This window comes from Caloenas nicobarica, chromosome 1 (genome assembly GCF_036013445.1).
Source record: "Caloenas nicobarica isolate bCalNic1 chromosome 1, bCalNic1.hap1, whole genome shotgun sequence".
Lineage (NCBI taxonomy): Eukaryota > Metazoa > Chordata > Aves > Columbiformes > Columbidae > Caloenas > Caloenas nicobarica.
The window spans coordinates 121,763,083-121,781,488 of NC_088245.1; the positions used below are offsets into that span (position 1 = coordinate 121,763,083).

Below are 18,406 nucleotides of genomic sequence, written 5' to 3' on the forward strand. Positions count from 1 at the left end.
CAGCTTGAGCGATTTGGATCGAAAATATCAACCTTGGCACTTGAGTTTTTTTAAACAAGACACCAAAAAAATGTACACATTGAAAAGTTACATATCTCAGCTTTTTTGGTAGACTTCACCTCACCTAACTTCAGACATCTGTAATGTCTGCATTTAGGCTATTTAGTCCCAAGCTCCCTTTCTGTGAGCAATCCTCTCCAGTGGGAGGGAACCAGTCATTTTTAAAGGCAAAAAATAATCTCAGCTGAAAATTAACCAGAAAAAAAATATATACGTACAGAATACAGTCACCCTGATTCCCTCAAAGGATGCTCTGAAAAAGGAGACATCTACGGAAGATGAGGAAGCCTTTGGGAGGAGGGAAGGGTTGTTCTTGGGCAGGTGTCCATGGAGGGGAAGCGGAGCTGTCCAGCAGAGCCGGCACCACACATGCCTCTGTGTATGGCCATTGCTCTGGCTGACTGGGAGAAGACATGTACATGAGGAGAAGGTCCTACCTGTCCCTTCCACCACCAGCAAGTGAGCACTGCACTTGCATGCTTTGCAGCTGCAGCCAGCATCGCTTTTGAAGCCTCCTTGTTTGCAGGGGCTAAGAAAGTACTGAACGTGTCTGACATCATCCACAAATGTTGAACACAAGTGGAGCCGAGTCGACGGAAGTTCTCCTTTGAAACGCTGCAGTCTTCAAAGCTGGCGTACATACCCTGCGCTGTGATACACAGCCTTTTGTTTTGCATAAGTGTTTGTTTTAATGAGGTAGTGCAATGCAGCTCATCAAAATCAAAAACATATGATGCACCCTAGGCAAGAGAAAGGCAATAACTATACAGATTTTTGAAGAGGGCTAGTCATACCACAGGCTACCATTATAACAGAAAAAACAACAAGAATTTTAATATAGCTGTCTGGCCAAATATATTAATTTAAATTGAATGGCTTTTTCTGATATTATAGCTGTGAGGCACAATGTTCTACTGGCAAGCATCTTCAAAACCTTTTTTAGAAGATTTGCTTCAAATTATTTCTGTGCACCAGATCTTGATGGTATGTACACTTGGGAGTCTAACCAAAGGAAAAAGCTTTTGATTAAATCAATGACCTTTCCTGGAGGTTGAATGAAATGGAGATTGTAATACAAAAAGCTACCTCCTCCAAATAGTGTTTTCATCAAAATATTTACTCTAAGCTCTCCTCCATTAAGTTTGCCCTAACTTTTTCACAAGTGTTAATATTCTTGTGCCAGCACAGAAATATTCTTTCCTATTAGCAAATCCTTTAAAATAAATTTTAGTAATTTCCATGATCACTTCCCCAAATGGTTTGCTAACCACCAATTTCCATTCTTTGCCAGAGAACACTGCTGGGCACTGTTTACTCTTGGAAACTTGGTCTTTATTGTGCTCATGCTTTGTTGTGCTTCTTCAAAGCCTGGTAATACTTGTTTTCCTCAGCTAATTGCATCTCTTCCCACTTGGCAAATTGGAGACATTTTGCTGCTGATGTGGAGAAAAATGAGTGTGATAATTTCTTAAAATTTTTCTGTATTGATTTCACTTGATTAACAAATGGTGACATCTTATCCTGGCAAATATCTTTGAACTTTGTTATTATTTCATGAAGCAGGGCTCTGGGAACCCACTGGAGCTGAGAATGACATGTAACATCCTCCCTAGCAGTTGATGTTAATGAAACTTGAGTCCCACAAGGAGACCAACAGCTTGTGTGATATTAGGCTGCCTAGTATTAGATTAGGCTTGCTACAAAGACATCAGAAATTTTACAAGAAGGCACAGGCTCAATAACAACTACTGTACAGAGTTGGTGGAGTAAGATCACTTTCTTTCTCACCTGGGTGACCTCATTTTCACTTCGGTGTGGGGCAACCTGCAGACAGCCCTTACACAGATTGAAGTGGTCCCTTACTGTTTCTTCTGGTGCAGTCTGTGATGGACACTGATTCTCTGCAACCCAAATTGTTATCTACAGGAAAAAAAAAATATTCTGTGACCCCTTTAGGGATGTTTTTTTGTTTGTGTGTTTGTGGGGCTTTTTTGGCCTATGCATGTCTAGTGCACCATAAATGACCTGATCAGGATCTGGCAGTCTGACTCTATGCTGATAATGCAAAGATTATTTTAGAACAGAAAACAAGTCTTTGCTATATACTTTAGAAAGACAGCCCACTGGTTTTAATTGCCACAATACCACTGTTTTTCCCAACAAACTTTCCATAATTTTAGATCCATAAGAGTGATTTAAAGCAATTCTGATAAAATCAGTTAAGGAAACAACCTTCTAACAACATTTCTCCCATCCTTTTTGCATGACGTTACATTGTGCTGACTTCTAAAAAGTTGTTGGGCAATTTATGCACCTCACAGGAGACAAAATTCTTCAAGGTGTTAGGTGACAGCAATTCACTTTCTCTTACAAGACAATACCTCCTCTATCCACAGAGAGCATGAAAATTTTCCAATGGAAATATTAACTAATATTATTTCTATTATAATAGATCTGCTGCTCTGAAACACAAAGCCATGGCCAGTCCTTCTGCTAAGTGTGCACCTCTCCCACCCGTAGCTTGGGACTCCTTCTCTGAAATCCCCATGCAATCATCCTCTGCTGTTAATAGGAGTGCACTAGTGGGGCAAAACCAAGGGACAGCATCCTCCTTCAGTACACTGCAGTGAAATAGTTTTGGCCAGAGAGTTCAGCAGTTCTGTCTTGGTTTCCAGGTTGCATCAGTTTTCTCCCCAGGAAGGTGCGGATGGAAATCTTGCTTGTGGAGCATCACTCCTGACAGCAGCACGCAACCCCATGGATGAAGGAAGTGTAGGCATAGTGCTGCCAGGCTGAGCACATGCTGCCACCTCAGATGTGTAGTTTCACGCTGCTTAATAACAGTGCAGATTTACATTATTTTGGTTTTAGTGAATTCCTTTGCCTTGAGATTTGTCCTTGGAGAAAAGTTGCTGCCCATATTTATTTGTCCTGCGCCCAGACGAAAATCCAAGATCCATCAATTACAACCAGGTTTAGCAACCCATGGGATTGAATGCAGAATTATGGTCAGTTCCCACAAAGGCATAAATGCTCCTTCCAACTTAGTGGACTGAAAAGTCTGAATCTAGAACTAAATGGCAGTGCTCAGGACTGGTTCTGTCAGCTGTTTTCAGACATGGGCAGTGCAGGGCCCTGATCAGTTACAGACAGTCACATTTAGCTAAAAATGTTTCAAATAGGAACTCTTCTTCTCAAGAAGTAGTGCTGTGCTTTAGCATGATCAGCATTGTTTCTGTAGCACAACAAGATAAAGAATGATTCCCTATAATTAGAAGTTTATTTCTTATGATGCCAAAGTCACTTACTACATGTCCAATGACTGTTTTCATATCCAGACAATTTTTGGTGAATTTGTCTGTTTACCTGAATGGTTCTCTGAGTTTCTAACTCTACCATTTGTCACCAGATCCAGTATGGTTGGAGTCTGGCAAAGCTGTTTTTCTTCTCAGTTACATGCATTTGATTACCTGGTTTGCTGTTCTGTAAGTGTTAGAAGATGTTCAAGTCTTTGTCAGATTTGAGTATTTTCCTGCAAAATTTTCCCGCAAAATTTTCCCATTTGTAAGCCTGGCTTTTATGAAGCAGAGATGCCTTTTTATTTTGTCAAGGCCCCCAGTTGTAACTCTCTCATAGCCAGACCTGGAGAGGTGCTGATGTCTCAGGTCACACTCTGATTTCAGAGATGCCAGTCTCAGTACAGCTCAGGATTCAGCCTGTGGCGTGATGGCCCTTTTATCTCTGGTCAGAGGTGCAAGGGGCAACAAGCCACAGCTGATTGATATTTGTGATCAGATACCTCCCATGAATCACCTTCTAGCTGCATCATGTGTTTCTGTTCTGCTGTTCTTTTAATGCTGTATACAGGGATGATGTTTGTGACTTTGATTAGGAGGCCACTTTCCCTCTAGTCCCATTCACTTGAGTTCTCTTCTTAGTTTTCATAATAATTGACATTCTGTTAGTTCCCAATTTGAGTTGTTTTTTCCCTCTAGTTTCTACATTTACCGGTAGCAAGCTATATTTCTACCAACATCTACCAACCAACCTTGGATTCAGGAAATTACCTAAGTACATGCTTAACTTTGAGGATAAACTTAAATTTCACCAATTTTAATGGGATTTAGGCATGCGCTTAAAGTGAAACATAAAATTAAATGTCTTTCCTGAATAAGGATGTTCTCCTGAGTCAGATCCTGCATGCGTTGCCTTAGAATAGATCCTGACTGTCCCTCGAGTATGTTAGACATGCCGGATGCTTTCAGAAGTGGTTAATCTGATGAAAGAATTCATCTCAGAGTCATAAAGAAACCACAAGTTTCCTTCACTTTCAGAAGCCTCCTCAGTCTGCTGCTTTGATATCGTTGCTCAGCTGCTCGTGCTGCTAGAGCATTGTGTAGAAAGTTTCATGGTCTTATAGTTGTATAGGTAAGAGATCTACCCAGCTTGCTCACACCTAAGAAGCTGGTGTGACTTTTATCTCTTTAACTTGGTGCAGATAACCCTCTTAGTGAATACAGACTGGGCTTCTGTACTAACATTTCAAAAGTGGAAGCTGTCAGATGAAGACCAAAACTTCCAAGACTCAAGAAATAGGCACAAGGTGACAAAACATACACATTGGAAAACAAAGAGAGGGCAAGAAGTGAAAGGGGCATGTACACTCCCGTGTCTCTTCTTGCTTGGACAGGCAACACACTAAAAGCTTTGAAAAGGGAAGAAATACAGTATCAATACACAGCATGCTACCATATAAATGTAATGTGGGATATACAGATCATTATTCCTGCTTGTGGCATGTTGTTGTAAATGGGACATGGCTCTCTGAGTACATAGAAACACTTTGGTTTAGAAATGTTGTTGTAGAGTGTTTCAGCATTTCCTAATTTTCTCTCTCTCTCTTTTTTTTTTTTTAATAATCCAACTCATGCATTTAAACTGAAATTTGAAAATATTTCAGATGGATCAGAATTATATTTTTAAGGGATATATTATTTACTTCTCTCCAAAATGTGGGAACAATATCCCCATTCTATCTTTGCAGTTCTCTCAGTCTCTCAGTAACATCATACTCCCTAGTCATCTGTTTTACTTAGCCTAATTTATCCACTGCATAAGGATGTTTGTCACCCTACTGTATCCTTTGCATTTCCTTTCCTTAGTACATGATAAACATTTGAGGAAGGGGTTTTTTTTCCATGTCTTGGCTGGGGAATCACATGTAAAGAATGAGACTGAAGCCCAAAATAGCATGGTGATTAGAGCATAAATTCATGTATATAATTTCCATAAGGTACTTTAATGCATGAGATTTATTTTAATCTGTAGGTGTTCCAGCTTGAAAATGGCAGGCTAACTTAAAACAAAACAAAACAAAAAACAATAGAGAAAAAACAAAACCAGAACGTAAACAAACAACAAAAAAACCACAATAAGAAAATTAGCCTGAGGGAGAAAATCCTTCAAATGAAATTTCACCCGTAGCAGTTAAATATTTTGTTAAGAGCTGAACACACTAAAATCATCATTGCAACTGAAGAGTCAACTATTTTGACTTCTTTTGTACAGTCTTTAAAATTAATCACATAAATTAGCACGTATGAATCTGGCTATTCATAGCACACAACATTATGTTGTTTGGTATAGGAAGCTTGAAAAAGCAATCTACTTGTTTTCCAGCCTTACTTGAAATAACATGTATCATTTGATTTGTTATCCACTTCAGGTTTGTTTTTTTTTTTTCCAAAGGACAATTTCTAGAGTGATAGCTTAGTAATATCAGACTTGCCATAACTTTTGCATTTTTTATTTTTCTACTAGAAGCTCAAGCCAGAAAAATATCCCACTTCTTGGCAGTTGATTAGAGCCATTTACTATAATTTTTGATGCTGCAATTATATGGTTCTGTGTCAAATAATAGATTTCAAATTCTTTCCTCATGGAGAGAGCTGTGTGGCTGGCAATACCTCTGTGGACTTGCTTGGATCATACTTGTGATATTGGCAGATGTATAGCTCTGGTTCTGCATATGCTTGGCTTGAACAAAGTCTACACAAACGTAATTTTCAGAGAAATACCTTCTTTTGTAACATTATTCTTGTGTGTTATTTGCACTCCAATGGAAAACAAAGATACCCCAAACCCCAGATCTGGGGCTGCCATTGTATAAGACCTGGGAGGAGTTTATGACTGAAGGGCCTGATCCAGGAAAGCATCTGACCAAGTGTTACATGGTAGTTCAGTTGCTTGTAATTCCTTCGGTCCCACTTTGCACTGGATAACTAAGGAGCAAGCGAGAGTCTGAGCTGGGCAATTAGTGACTGAATGATGAAGCTGCTGTCTTGGCAGGTGGCAAGTCCTACTGGACAGAAATGGAGGTGATCTGAGTGCTGGGCCTGGGCACACACTGGGCTACTGTGGAGAAAGTTGCATATTGAGAGTTGAGCTCTTTCCTTCCTTTGCTTTCATGACAAGTGCCCTGAAAACAAAGTGTTGAAACCACTTAAAATATCTGTACAAGGGAATGTCCAGTGTTTTCAAAGCCTGCTGTTATTTTTCTTCAGGCGAAAACTACTCAGCAAGTTTGTCCTGAACTAGCAAATGGCTTCAGCTGTCCCCAAACCACATTCTTTGGCAAATAACCACGTTGCTTGTGAATAAATACAGTTTTACCAAGCTGTGATGGAAATGTTGCATATGGTAAGGGATCTTTGCAAGACTGTAACTGCAGTTTGGCATTGGAGGTGAACAACTACTGTGCCTGAGTGTGAGGATATTAAACCACCTGGTCATCTTAAACGCCTTTGTCTAGCTGGTGAAGTAGGTTGATATGATGAGTAGCTCCTTACGAAGTACTGGCACTGATAGTAGTATCAGCCACTCAGGGCAGGAAGATCAATCCATCTATACAGGACTGGTTTTCAGACAGCATTTTCTTTTTTTTTTTGGTAAGCCCAATATCAATATAACATCTAAAAAAAAAAGTCTGTTGAAGACAATTTTCCACATAAGACAGGAAAGTCCAGTTTTCCTGAAAATTGCCTGAATTTTTTTCACCTGCTGTTTAGGTCTCCTAAAACTCTGAATATCTAATTACACTGATAAATCTTACAATTGGCTGACCTACATTGGGCATGCAGACCAGTGGCTTCAAGCATTTCTGCCTATGGTATGTGAAGGCACGAAGAGAGAGAGGCTCAGTTACTGCTAGAATGAAAATTTTCAGAAAAAGTTAAAAAAAAAAAAGTGAAATCCCAAGCCTGCAAAACCACATCCATAAATTTGTTTCTTATATTTTATGTAGTCGACACTGAGAGAATGTGAGAATGTAGTGTTCAATTGTGTAAAGATAAATGCATATATGTCTTTGCAGGACTGAAGTTCACATCTGTGGTGTCATTTTCAAAACAAAAATGAGACCCTTAAAAAGAAATCCAACAGTTACAGTTGCTAAGTGACAACACAGATACCAGTAGTGTCCTTTGTTGAACCTAAGAACTGAAAAACTACGAAATATTAACACTTAAAGAAAACATAACCCCTGGTTACTTTGAAGTCTAAGGAAAATTTCCTGCTTTCCCTTTTCCTTTTCTGTTTCCTCTTCCTTAATGCCAGATCATTTAAAAAAATTAACACTGACATGAGTAATGTGTCTTTTCCCCTCTCCTCTTAACAAGTTTTCCATTTACAAGCCAAACAAAATTTTCACCTTGATTCTCTTGGTTGTTAAAATAGAATTGTGCATGTGTAGGGGAAGGTGGGAGGAGCATTTTGTGCTGCAGTGGGTGCATTTTGCCTTGCTTTTGGTCACAGGCACCCACATGGACCCAAACTGGCCGCAGACTCCTGATTCCTGCACAGCACCCCTGCATGACAGGAAGGAGTGGAGGAGTCCTTGGCAGTGGCCAAGAAGGATTAGGGGGAAGAGATGCAAAGGAAACCAAACTGCCTTAATTCCACAGCTCCTTTTTGAGAAATGCCATAGCACTTCATATAGAATTGTTTTAATAAAAAACAACTTCTGTAGACTGCTCATAGTATGTTGTGGGAAATACTGGGCTAATTCTAGAGTAAGATCAAATGACTCAAAGTCAGATCAAGCTCAGCAGAAGAAGGGATTGTTTGAACATTTACCTTTCTTTGATACAGTCTTTTGAGAACATGAAGATTAAGAAGTAGACACCCCATGGAGTTGAGTGCCATGAGCTGGAAAAGTTTGGCATCTTCTAGGGCTGGGCCCAAAAAACAGATCCTTTCAGAATAAGTGCCCCTTTCTATAGCACTACTGCTGCATTCAAAACTTCATTTCTGTTTTACTGGATCCCAGCTAATTGCAAATGGTTGTTGGGAAAGTCACAGGCCACCAAGGTAATTCAACACACATGTTTTAGCAACTTTTTCACACATGTCTGGCAAGCCTTTCATACTGGGAGAAGGCTTTAGGGATTCTTTCCCGGGCCTTAAATCATGCATTAAATCCTATCAATTATTGTTTCCCTCCCCATTTCCACCTCTGCTCATTTTTTGTTATTGGACAGTACTTTTTGTGTCTTGTAACATGACCTGCGTAAAGCCTGTTGAAATTCAGAATTCCCAGTTTGCAGGAAACTGTGATAATGTGTAGTTTTGTTTAATTCTCAGTGAGCTGAAACCTTAGTCCCATTGAGGTGAAAGGAATTTTGCCATCCATGTTGGTGGAAGCAGGACATAGTTTTTCTTAAAACACTGATCTATGAAGTGCTTTAGATATGGGTAAAAAGATTGTGATGATCAGAAATTCTCAGAAATTCAAGGTCTGTAAAAACTCTGAATGAGAATTATCTTGGCAATTAACTATATACAATGCTTTTTTTCCAAGTGATAAGCATTTTATGCCCACAGTTTTTATCCATTAAAGTAATTGAGAACTCCTTTGCTCTCTATCTTGGGGTTGTATTAAGTCCCCCAGAGAAAATATTTTGGTTTGTTATTGCCAAGTCCTTTCATTTCACTGCAGTCCTTTTAAGATAACAATCTAATTTTCTTGTACGTTTTTGGAAATGTCTTTCTCTAAATGCACTGAGCTTTAGAAATGTGGTCATATGGAAATCAGATCAGGTAGGATTTAATCAATGTGGCATTTCTTGGGTGTTGGAAATACTTGGTATTTGCCATCAAGCTTTACAGATTTAAGGTATGCTGTTACTCTTCAGAAGAGTTCACAGGAATGTTTTGCTCTGGTAGTAAAAAGTTATTTTATAAACTGCTTGAATAGTGCCAAAAGTAGAGAGTTGACAACAGGCACATCCTGGGGTCACCCAGTTTCCAAACAAAAGTCCTTTCTCCTACCCAGATGATCCTGCATGACCACCACTGCAGATACAGGCGTGAAGCTCCCAGAGCTGGGATCTAGCAGAAGTGAGGCATAAGGGGTTTCATCTCTTGAGAAATGAGTGAGCTATTTGTAGCACATCATCAAGCCGTGATTTGAGACCCATCCTCTTGGCTCCTCAGAAAGCCACAAGAAAACTGCAGTGTCTACAGGCATTTTTGGTTATTATTTCCTCTCGACATATTTGCTTTGCTCTTCAAAAAGGTGATAACTATTTTTAGTTTAATTGTATAGTTGAGATTCAAAATAGACCAGTGTTAGTTAACAGTGATGTTGGTTTTTTTTTTTTTCTCACAAGGCATATGGTATTACTGGGGTTTAGAGATATAGAAATACCAGACAGTTGCAGAGATGTGCGAATCTTATCCTTTTGGAGCCACACAGCCTAGCCTCAGGAGTATTCCTAGAAGATGTAATATCACATTTTCAAAGTGCTTAATTTCTATTTATTTTTTTTAATCTTGTTTGAAATTAATTGTTCAGTGATTATTACTTTCACGTTTTCAGTATTTAAAAGGGTCAGCTAAATATATCCTTCTGTCTTGGACAAAAAAGAGAAAAGAAAATAAAAGAACAGCAAGTTACTAGTGCAATGGAAGTAATTTGCTTTTACTCAGTATGCAAGCAGAATTTATTTAGCGTTTAGAAACAGTGATGGGAATGGCATCTCCTGCAACCTAAATTTCTCCTTCATAATTTTGACAAAAGAAGAGTGTTCATGGAGGAGTCTAATTAGTCCATTGCTCCATCAACTGCTACCCCATTGCTCTTCTAACTGTCCCTGTCACCCACAGCTGAGGGTGGCACCAGGCAAGGGGTCACTACTGAAGACAGGGAAATTATTTAAGTTTAAATAACATACTGTGAGATACCTGGCGTGGATTGAGACAAACTAAGTAGACCAAAGTTTTGTTATACATCTATTGTTTCTTTTACTTTTCTTCTCTTCCCCACTCCTGAAGAATTCAACTTCGGTGGAAGACAGCTGTCTAGATGGAAGGAGGCTGATTGATACTGGGGAAAAAGATCAATGGGGAATCTGTTTTTTTTGCTGTTGTTCAAATCTCGAACTACATCTGAGTTCATGATTAGCGTAAAGATTTATAAGGGTCCTGAGGGTTTCTATTTGTATCTGTCTGTCTGCTGGGGTGGGGGTGGGGATATTCCTGGGTGTGTGCATGCATCTCAAGGTGGTCAAGGGGTGGCAGATTTCAGTTATTAAGAATGATCTGGATTAGCCCTGGTCTTTCTGGGTCACTAAGTTTCAAACACAGATATTTCACATCTGTTTCTTGTTCACAGTCACTAACAAAGAAGTACAATACCAAAAGAGTCCAAATTTTACACGTGTGTCTGGTCCTTTAAGGAATTCAGCTAGTTACTTTTAGACAGAGGAAAAAAAATCTGCAGCTATACCTCCTATTCAAATTTGCAGATTAGGCAAAAGCCTAGAGGTGAAAGGCCAAATAAAACAGTTGAAAGCATTTTCTATTGACTACAGGCAAAAAAAGCACACAGTCCTCCAAAGCATGCCATAAAAGCTAGAAGAGTGTGAGAGACACTTTAATAGGTTCCATTCTTGATGAAAATCTTGAAACAGCCTCACTAATAGGGTCTAGAAATCCAATATGCCAGATATATTTGCTGTATGCAGTGCCCATCTATTTAGGGATGGTGAGACGTTGAAGGACAGCAGTCTGTAATAACCAGTTCAAACTGTTGTGTATTTCAGTTAAAATTATCTAAGACATTTGGAGGAAAGTGATGAACAATGTCGGTGTTTGCCCTCACAGTTATTTCTTTTTTTCCGTGCAGGGAATTTGCTTTTTTGTCTTTTGTGTGTGTGTGTGTCTGTGTCCTGTGGTATCGTCACTTAACCAGCTTTAAATTAGCATCAAACATGAAATAAATACTTTCAAATCAGTGGCAACTTTCAGCCAAAGGTGAAAGTTAGTGCTCTTTAATTACTAATCCATGCAGCAGTCCTTTGACATTCAGTGGTACAACTGCTAACATTGTGGAGATGGGAAAATTAAGGAAGAATGAAAGGAAAGTTGGAGTGAGATTCATCTCATATAAGCAGAGTTATCCAAAAGCTAGGTGTCTCAGGTAATCATGCATTCCCTTTCCAGGTAATGGAGAGAGAGAGAGAAGTACTTTAAAGGTGTGATACATCTCACCTCTTTTAAGTATTTGTTATAGATGAGACCGAATGACATGATGAAGACAGTTGTATTGGGGACTACGGAATTCTTGGAGAGCTAGCTTAGTCTGGACACCTACATTTAAAATTGTTGAAGCCTGATGAAGTGAATCCCTCTTCAACAGATAGTGATTCCATTCCATGTCTGCAAATGAGTATGTCAGCACTTCCCTGTTATAAAGTACATATGTTGCCTATTGCAGATAATTCTAGTGTCAATATAATAGTGACTGTGCCAATGTAATTCAGGTGAACAGAGCTCCCTTTTAATTTCCCATTTCTGTGGTATTTTTTATGTAGGGAGTATAGCTGGTCTTAAAGGTTGACCAGAACGTAAAAGGTTGGCAAACAGTGGTGTAGTCATGAGAAATATTTTGGGTGATACGAGCTGAAATAACTTGAGTCATAGGTAGGGACACAGAGTCAATAAATTAAGTAATTTGACTTTCATTTTGAAAACTTTCAATATTTCATTTCTGTAAAAATTTTTCCATTGGAAGACAACCCGTTCTTGTTTGGTGTTGTCACATGAAGTTAAAACAAACAAACAAACAAACAAACAAACGTGTTGCCCCCAAATCAGGCTCTCTCCCAACTTTTCAGCTGCACCAGCAAGTGAAGTAAATTCATTGCTATGACAGGAAGGTAGGGATGGGGGAAAGATGTGAACGTACTAATTGGCCAAACAGGTTGGAGCAGCTGAATATAATGCATGGGGTGACTGAAAGGAAGCAAAGATGGGAGAGTGGGAAGACGTTGTTGTAGCCAGCACTGAGGGCAAAACCGGTGGTGGGTGCCACCGCTGCAGGAAGAAATCTCCTTTATCTGCTTCTGGTCAAGCGTTTATGAGAAGAAGTAATTTCTGCCTTTGGAACGAGGTGTTCATCGCGTCGCGCCGGAGGAAGCCGGGCAGGCGGGGGAGCCGGCCGCGCTCCGATAGCGGGGCACGGAGCACCCTCTAGTGACCGCCGCTCCGCGCCAGGCGGGGGCACGGCCAGGGCTTGGGGATGGGGATGTGCTCCGCTGCGGTGCGAGACCTGGTGGTGAGGGGAATGAGAAGCACGAAAGCTTGGAAACAACGCTGGAGGAAAGGGTGCTTTTGTAGGATGCCTGCTGTGTTGCCCTAGTGGCCACGTAGTGATAATTAGTATTAATTACGTGGCTTTGACATAGTAATTGGGCTTTGGTGAAAGCGAGTGCCCCGCTTCACTCGGACTAGCACCTTCCTCCCAGAGTTAACCTCCACATTTCTGAACATGGGTTAATTAGCACCAGCCCACCCCACAACTGGACCCCATGTTTCCCAGGATGGGGCTTGTCTCGCACCCTCAGACTTGGTGCTGCATCAAACCCACTCAGGCATAGAACCTAGTGGTCCCTTGGGCAGCCCCAAAGGCTCAGCAGTCCTGGGGTTGGGAGGCAAGAGATGGTCATCCCAGACAGCAGTGCCTGAGCTGCTGGCCCTGCAGCCACTCCTCACCCAGGACAGTGAAACTCAGTTCTTCTCCTGGGCACCCCTGTCTGTTCCCCTGCTAACAGTCTGTTTGTGAGAGCTTGCTTTTGTGGTGAGGGGAGAGTTTCCCCCTCTATGAGCAGATTTACTGACATTTTCTTCAGAGCCAGCTGAAAGCTATGAATTAAAGGGAGGAAGTCCTGCTGAAGGACTTGCTGAAAACTTTTAAGAGTGCGTTTGGCCCTCACACACTGAGCTGAGTATGGCCAAACTGATTTTTGGAGCTACGTTTAGGCAAAATGCTACATCTTTTTGAGAGGAATAAGACCTTCACAGATGTATCTTCATGTGCTGTAAAGCAGCATGAATTTGCCTGAATTTCTTAAAATCTGCTCCTAAAAACTGCAATGCAAAGTCTTTTATTGTACTCAAGGTTTGTTTTCTGTTGTGTAGGGGTTTTTGTTTGTTTGTTTGTTTTGGTAGCCTAGTTCTACATACAGGAGAACCTCCTTTTTACCTGTAATGTTGGTAAGAGGAACAGGGCTCAATTTTTCTTGCCTTTTCTTGCTTTTTCTCTATTCTCTTATTTTCTTTTAATACCCACATGGGCAGACGCTCTCTGTGTGCATAGTAAGCATAACACACAAGGGGAATGTGTCTGCGGCTTGCCCAATTATTTATGCAGTTATTTATAATGTAAAGATATCAGTACAGTTAAAAGGATGAAGGCTACATTATTGGAAGTACTAACAACATTTTGAAAGTTAAAAGTAAAGAAGCTATCCAGGAAAATAAAATATGAAAGTAAAAGACATAGCAGCACAAGCGAGGACAGCAGAGCGTGCCTCTAGTGTCTTTGTCAGCCTGGGCTGAGAGCAGCACTCTTGGTTTACCTCCCAGACAGCAAGATGGATTGCAGATCTGTTTACATAAGGAATATTGCAATATATTTCACATATCCTAACACTCTAGCTGATATGATTTAAAAAAATCTGAGGATTGTTTTTTACAGTTAGCAGTGGTGTTTCAGATACCATGAGAAATGGTCTCTTTGGAAATATTTTAAATGTGTTTAGGTGAGTACATGCATATTGAACATGTTTCTAGTATACCCTAGAAAGGACGCAACTTTTTTATTTCTAAATTAATCTTCTTTTTTTAAGATCTAGTCTAATCACTTCTTTTGCATGGTCAGATCGAATCTTCAGGTCTGTACAGGGCCCTGTTGGTTTAAGCAGGCTTAGATCAGCAAAGATCAAATGCTTTGTCTCCAGTTTAGAAAGCTCTTTTCTGAAGAGGGAGCTCTTTAGTCCTAAAGGTACAAGGCACTTAAAGCAGTGTTTAAGCCTGTCTGTATTCAGGAAAGAACTTAAACACAACTGTAATTCTAAAGCATGTGCAAAACCTCTGTTTGGATCAAGAAACTTAAGCACATGTGTAATGTTAAGCACATGCAGTAGTTTTGTCACTCCGTGGTTTCTTGATGCAGGCTTGAATGTAGAAGGAAGTTCCAGCAGAAAGGAGCCCACACACATCAGGGTGACAAGTTTGAGAGAGAAATTAAGGGAGGAAAGGCGTGTTAGGTGACTTGTGTGGACGTTTAATACTTTTTTGTGTTTTCATTTTGTTTGTTGACAAAGCTGCATTTTTCCAAACTCACGCAGCGTTATTTCAGGCAATAACACACAGTTGCCTAACATAACAAAAACATATTTTCTTTCTATTTAACCTTAACAAAATGCAGAAAAGAGAAAAAATAGTAGAAGTGTTTGTACTATTTTTCTTTTGCAACTGGATGATGGTGATTTGATAACCCAATATTTTCCTTTCTTTACAATACCAAGGCTCTGTCTTGCAACTGGATCGACATAAGCGTAAGCACTCAGAAATCTGCCTGTGGGTATTAACTTGAAAGTCAAATAAACTTCATTGAATTCTTTGGCACAGGATGTGTGCCAGTTTAAAATGACAAAATCCTTACCGGACTGTGGGTTCCGTAAAACTTATATAATAATAATAGGGCTCAGCAGAGTCTGATATTGCCTGCCTTATGCTTCCAAAATCCCTATATAAATCAAGAGGAGGTTTGTCTATATAGAGGTAGGCTGGAGAAGAATCATTACTTAAACCTGCTTGTGAACAAATTTGTTAGATCCCATCCACTGAAGAGCTGGAACTGATACTTCAGGCCTCTCAATATATTTGAGAAAAAACGAAATATCATGGGCTTAACTGGAGTGGAAGTCACCCAACTGAGACATTATACAACGCTTTGAAATTTCAAGAAAATGGTTCTAATCTTTTGGCTGTCTTGCTCATTGTTTGGAGATGAAAAGGGAGGAAATCAACATCTCCATGAAATACAATTACTGTAAACTGCTTTCTTTTCATACTGTTCATAATGAAAATAGGAAAGTTACCAGAAGTCACCTACTCTGCAGAAACACAGTAATTCAGTTGATGTGAAGCACAAGAAGACATTCAGCAATGCAACACTGGATTTTTATATGAATCAACTAATGGAGTATATAAACTAGTGCACAGTAGTGCTGACTGGATTGCTCTGTAGTGACCAGAAGTCATCTTCGCAGTGGAAGAAACCAGAGCTCCTTAAAGTGAGCTATAAAATCAAACTAAACTTGTTACAGGGAGTTGCTCCTGTGTCGCCTCAGGATCCAGTGCAGGGAGGAAGAGCAAGGTGTCTGCTCTCTCCTTCCCAGTTTGTCCATCAGGATCTGGAGTCTGCTAGAGGCTTGCTCAGCCACTTGGGGTGGCTGAGGAGACCCTGAGGCTTGTGAAGCAGCTGGAGATGAGTTGGGACACAGACAGCCTGTAACACACCGCTGAGCTTGAAACTGGGTCTTCCTGGGGACACCTCTGCCAGATCCTAATCACACTGGTCCTGTGTCACTCCATTGTGTCCAGCGATTTCCAGCTCTGTGGTCCCATGGGACACCTGGAAACAAGGATTTCCGAGGATCTAGTGGGTGGCAGATTCATCCCCGTGAGCAGGGTTGGGTGGACAAGCCTTTCCTGTGCCCTGCCTTGGGTGAGATGGAGCGGTGCCTGCAGGACAAATGCCCGAGGGACAAGCAGGCAGTGCTTCATGTCCTCCTGGGGTGCCTCTGGAAAAGTGCATGGCCACATTTCACCTTCTTGGGGTCAGGATAGGAGGGGAAGAGTGAACAGGGACTTCCCACTGGCATTATGTACCATTTGGAAAAAATGCATACCAAATGCCAGCAGTCATCAACAATTACAGAAAAATGCTCTTATTTCCTTTTCTTTTCCTAAGGAACAGGAGAGGGAGGCGTTGGGAGAGGGTGAGGTCATCTGCCTCTACTAAATAATGCTACAACAAGCCATCACTATTTCTTACACTTTTTTTATCCTACTGGAGTCCCTGGTCAGAGGGCAGGACCCTGTTACAGCAGGAATTATCTACCCAGTGCTGCAGTGCTTTCATGTAACACGTCCATGGTTTGATGTTGTTATAGGAAGCATCGAGAAATTGTAAACTGGTTATAGTAAGACCAGCTTTTAAAAATTACAAGGTTATTAAGAAACTAATACATTATAACTTCTTTTAGTTTTTTTCTTCACTTTTGAGGGTCCTATTTTTAAGTTTGCTACCTGAAAGCTCAGAATTTCTTTTACAAAAACACAAAATGTTGCAAGACTCATAAGAGCAAGAGGTTTCTGCGAGCACTGGATCCTGAGATATCCTTTACATGTGGACTTTTGCACTGGCTGGTACTTTGGAAATACTTTGCCTTTCTTATTTCCATCTGGTTTTTTGTTGTTTTGTTTGGTTGGTTGGTTGGTTTTTTGGTGTGTGTTTTTTTGTTGTTGTTGTTGGTTTTTTTAGTTCAGTACTCCTAAGCAAGAGTCTAACACAAGGACAGTATTTTGTTTGCACAGCTGGTCATTTTGGGGTGCCATGTGACTGCCAAGTGGTTCAAAAGGACAAATAAAAATCTAACACTGAATAGAAAATTACTATCACACTCCGACCAGGAAAGGAATCGCCAGTGAAGCCATCTCATTTTCATGCATGGATAGAGTTGTGAAGTAAAGGAAGAGTGTGGAAAATTTAAGACTGTTTATGACATTCAGGCATTTGCTTTTGAAATGCATGTCTTTTGGTGACTTCCTTTCCTCAGTAAGAAACAGGCATCAAAAAGAAATTATTGTCTCAAATCTACTTGCTTCTTCTCTAGGAAAAATTAATGTGCTAGATCAAATAGGCTAGAAAGTGTCAACAGCTCAAGAATCCAGGAATGAGGTTAATGGACAAATATACATGTAGTATAAGCAGGGCTAGATTTCATTAACATATTTGGAGTTACACCCGCTTATACCAAGTCTGGCTTTGGCCCTGAATCAGCAATTCCCCAGTGAACAGACTGCATGAAACTAATGCCGAATTTGGCCCATTTCATCTGACATCTGCATCCTGCCTCAAAGTGGCATGTCACACTTACTGCACATCAGATCACACCTGCCCAGGCAGTCACAGGCAATTGACATTTTGGTTAAAAAAAAAATTAAAAAAAAAAATAAAAAAAAAAAATTAGTCACATATCATCAAGAAAAACAACATTGTTTTAGGACTCTTATCTCTTCACTCCCAAATATCCTGTTTCTTCGAGCTGCAGTGGCCAGGACCAATAGAAACCTCTTCCTGCCATTGGCTGACTTCATTTCCCAGAGTTAGCACAATCTCATCCGCTCTAAACAACCTCATCAAAACTTCATTCTGGTCAGAGCGAAGCAATAATTATTATTAGCAATTATTAACGATCAATAATCTTGATCACATTATGGCAAGCACTATTAAGGTAAGAAAGGGGTACCTTTTTTGTTGGAATTTTTTCAGTGGTGTGTTCTTTCGTTTCCTTTATCAACCTAGATAAGTTAGAATTGGGCAACACCCCCACTGCCACAATAGAGGACAACAAGATTTCCTTTGTACTGCCTAGTAAATTTCCTTTTTCCTACTCCAACCATCCGCAAGGCTTAAAAACTTCAAACTCGGAAAAAAGATTGGGTTTTTTAAATTCACTGTTCAGTGCTGTGGATTGCATATGTGAAGCCTTTTTATGAGAGCTTCTGAAATTTCTTGTAGGTATCATTCTGACAACTTGGATGTGTTTGCGGACTGCCATAAGGGGAGAGGGTGTGCAACTGGAAGGAAAAAAAGGGTTCCTCAGAGCACTAACCTTTTGGATACTTTTAAATGTTTCTCTTGTCGATGGGGACACAAGTATTAGCAAGCCGGAATGAGAGGCACCAGCTCTTGTTTCTGTCACATGCAGGT

The 18,406-nt window shown here is 40.3% G+C and overlaps 1 protein-coding gene across 4 annotated transcripts in view; it reads left to right on the forward strand.

Moving 5' to 3' along the window:
* ERG (ETS transcription factor ERG) overlaps positions 1 to 18,406 on the forward strand; it is a 147,405-nt gene that overhangs the window by 65,429 nt on the left and 63,570 nt on the right. Inside the window, exon 1 of one of the 4 annotated variants that reach the window (XM_065632950.1) lies at positions 17,831 to 17,927. The exons of 2 other annotated variants lie outside the window; for them this stretch is intronic. In XM_065632950.1, coding sequence (XP_065489022.1) covers positions 17,910 to 17,927 — 18 coding nt within the window. In that variant the 5' untranslated portion in view covers positions 17,831 to 17,909. Of the gene's footprint in view, positions 1 to 17,830; positions 17,928 to 18,406 lie in introns of those variants that run through there. One more of the 4 variants, XM_065632961.1, reaches the window with a different exon arrangement.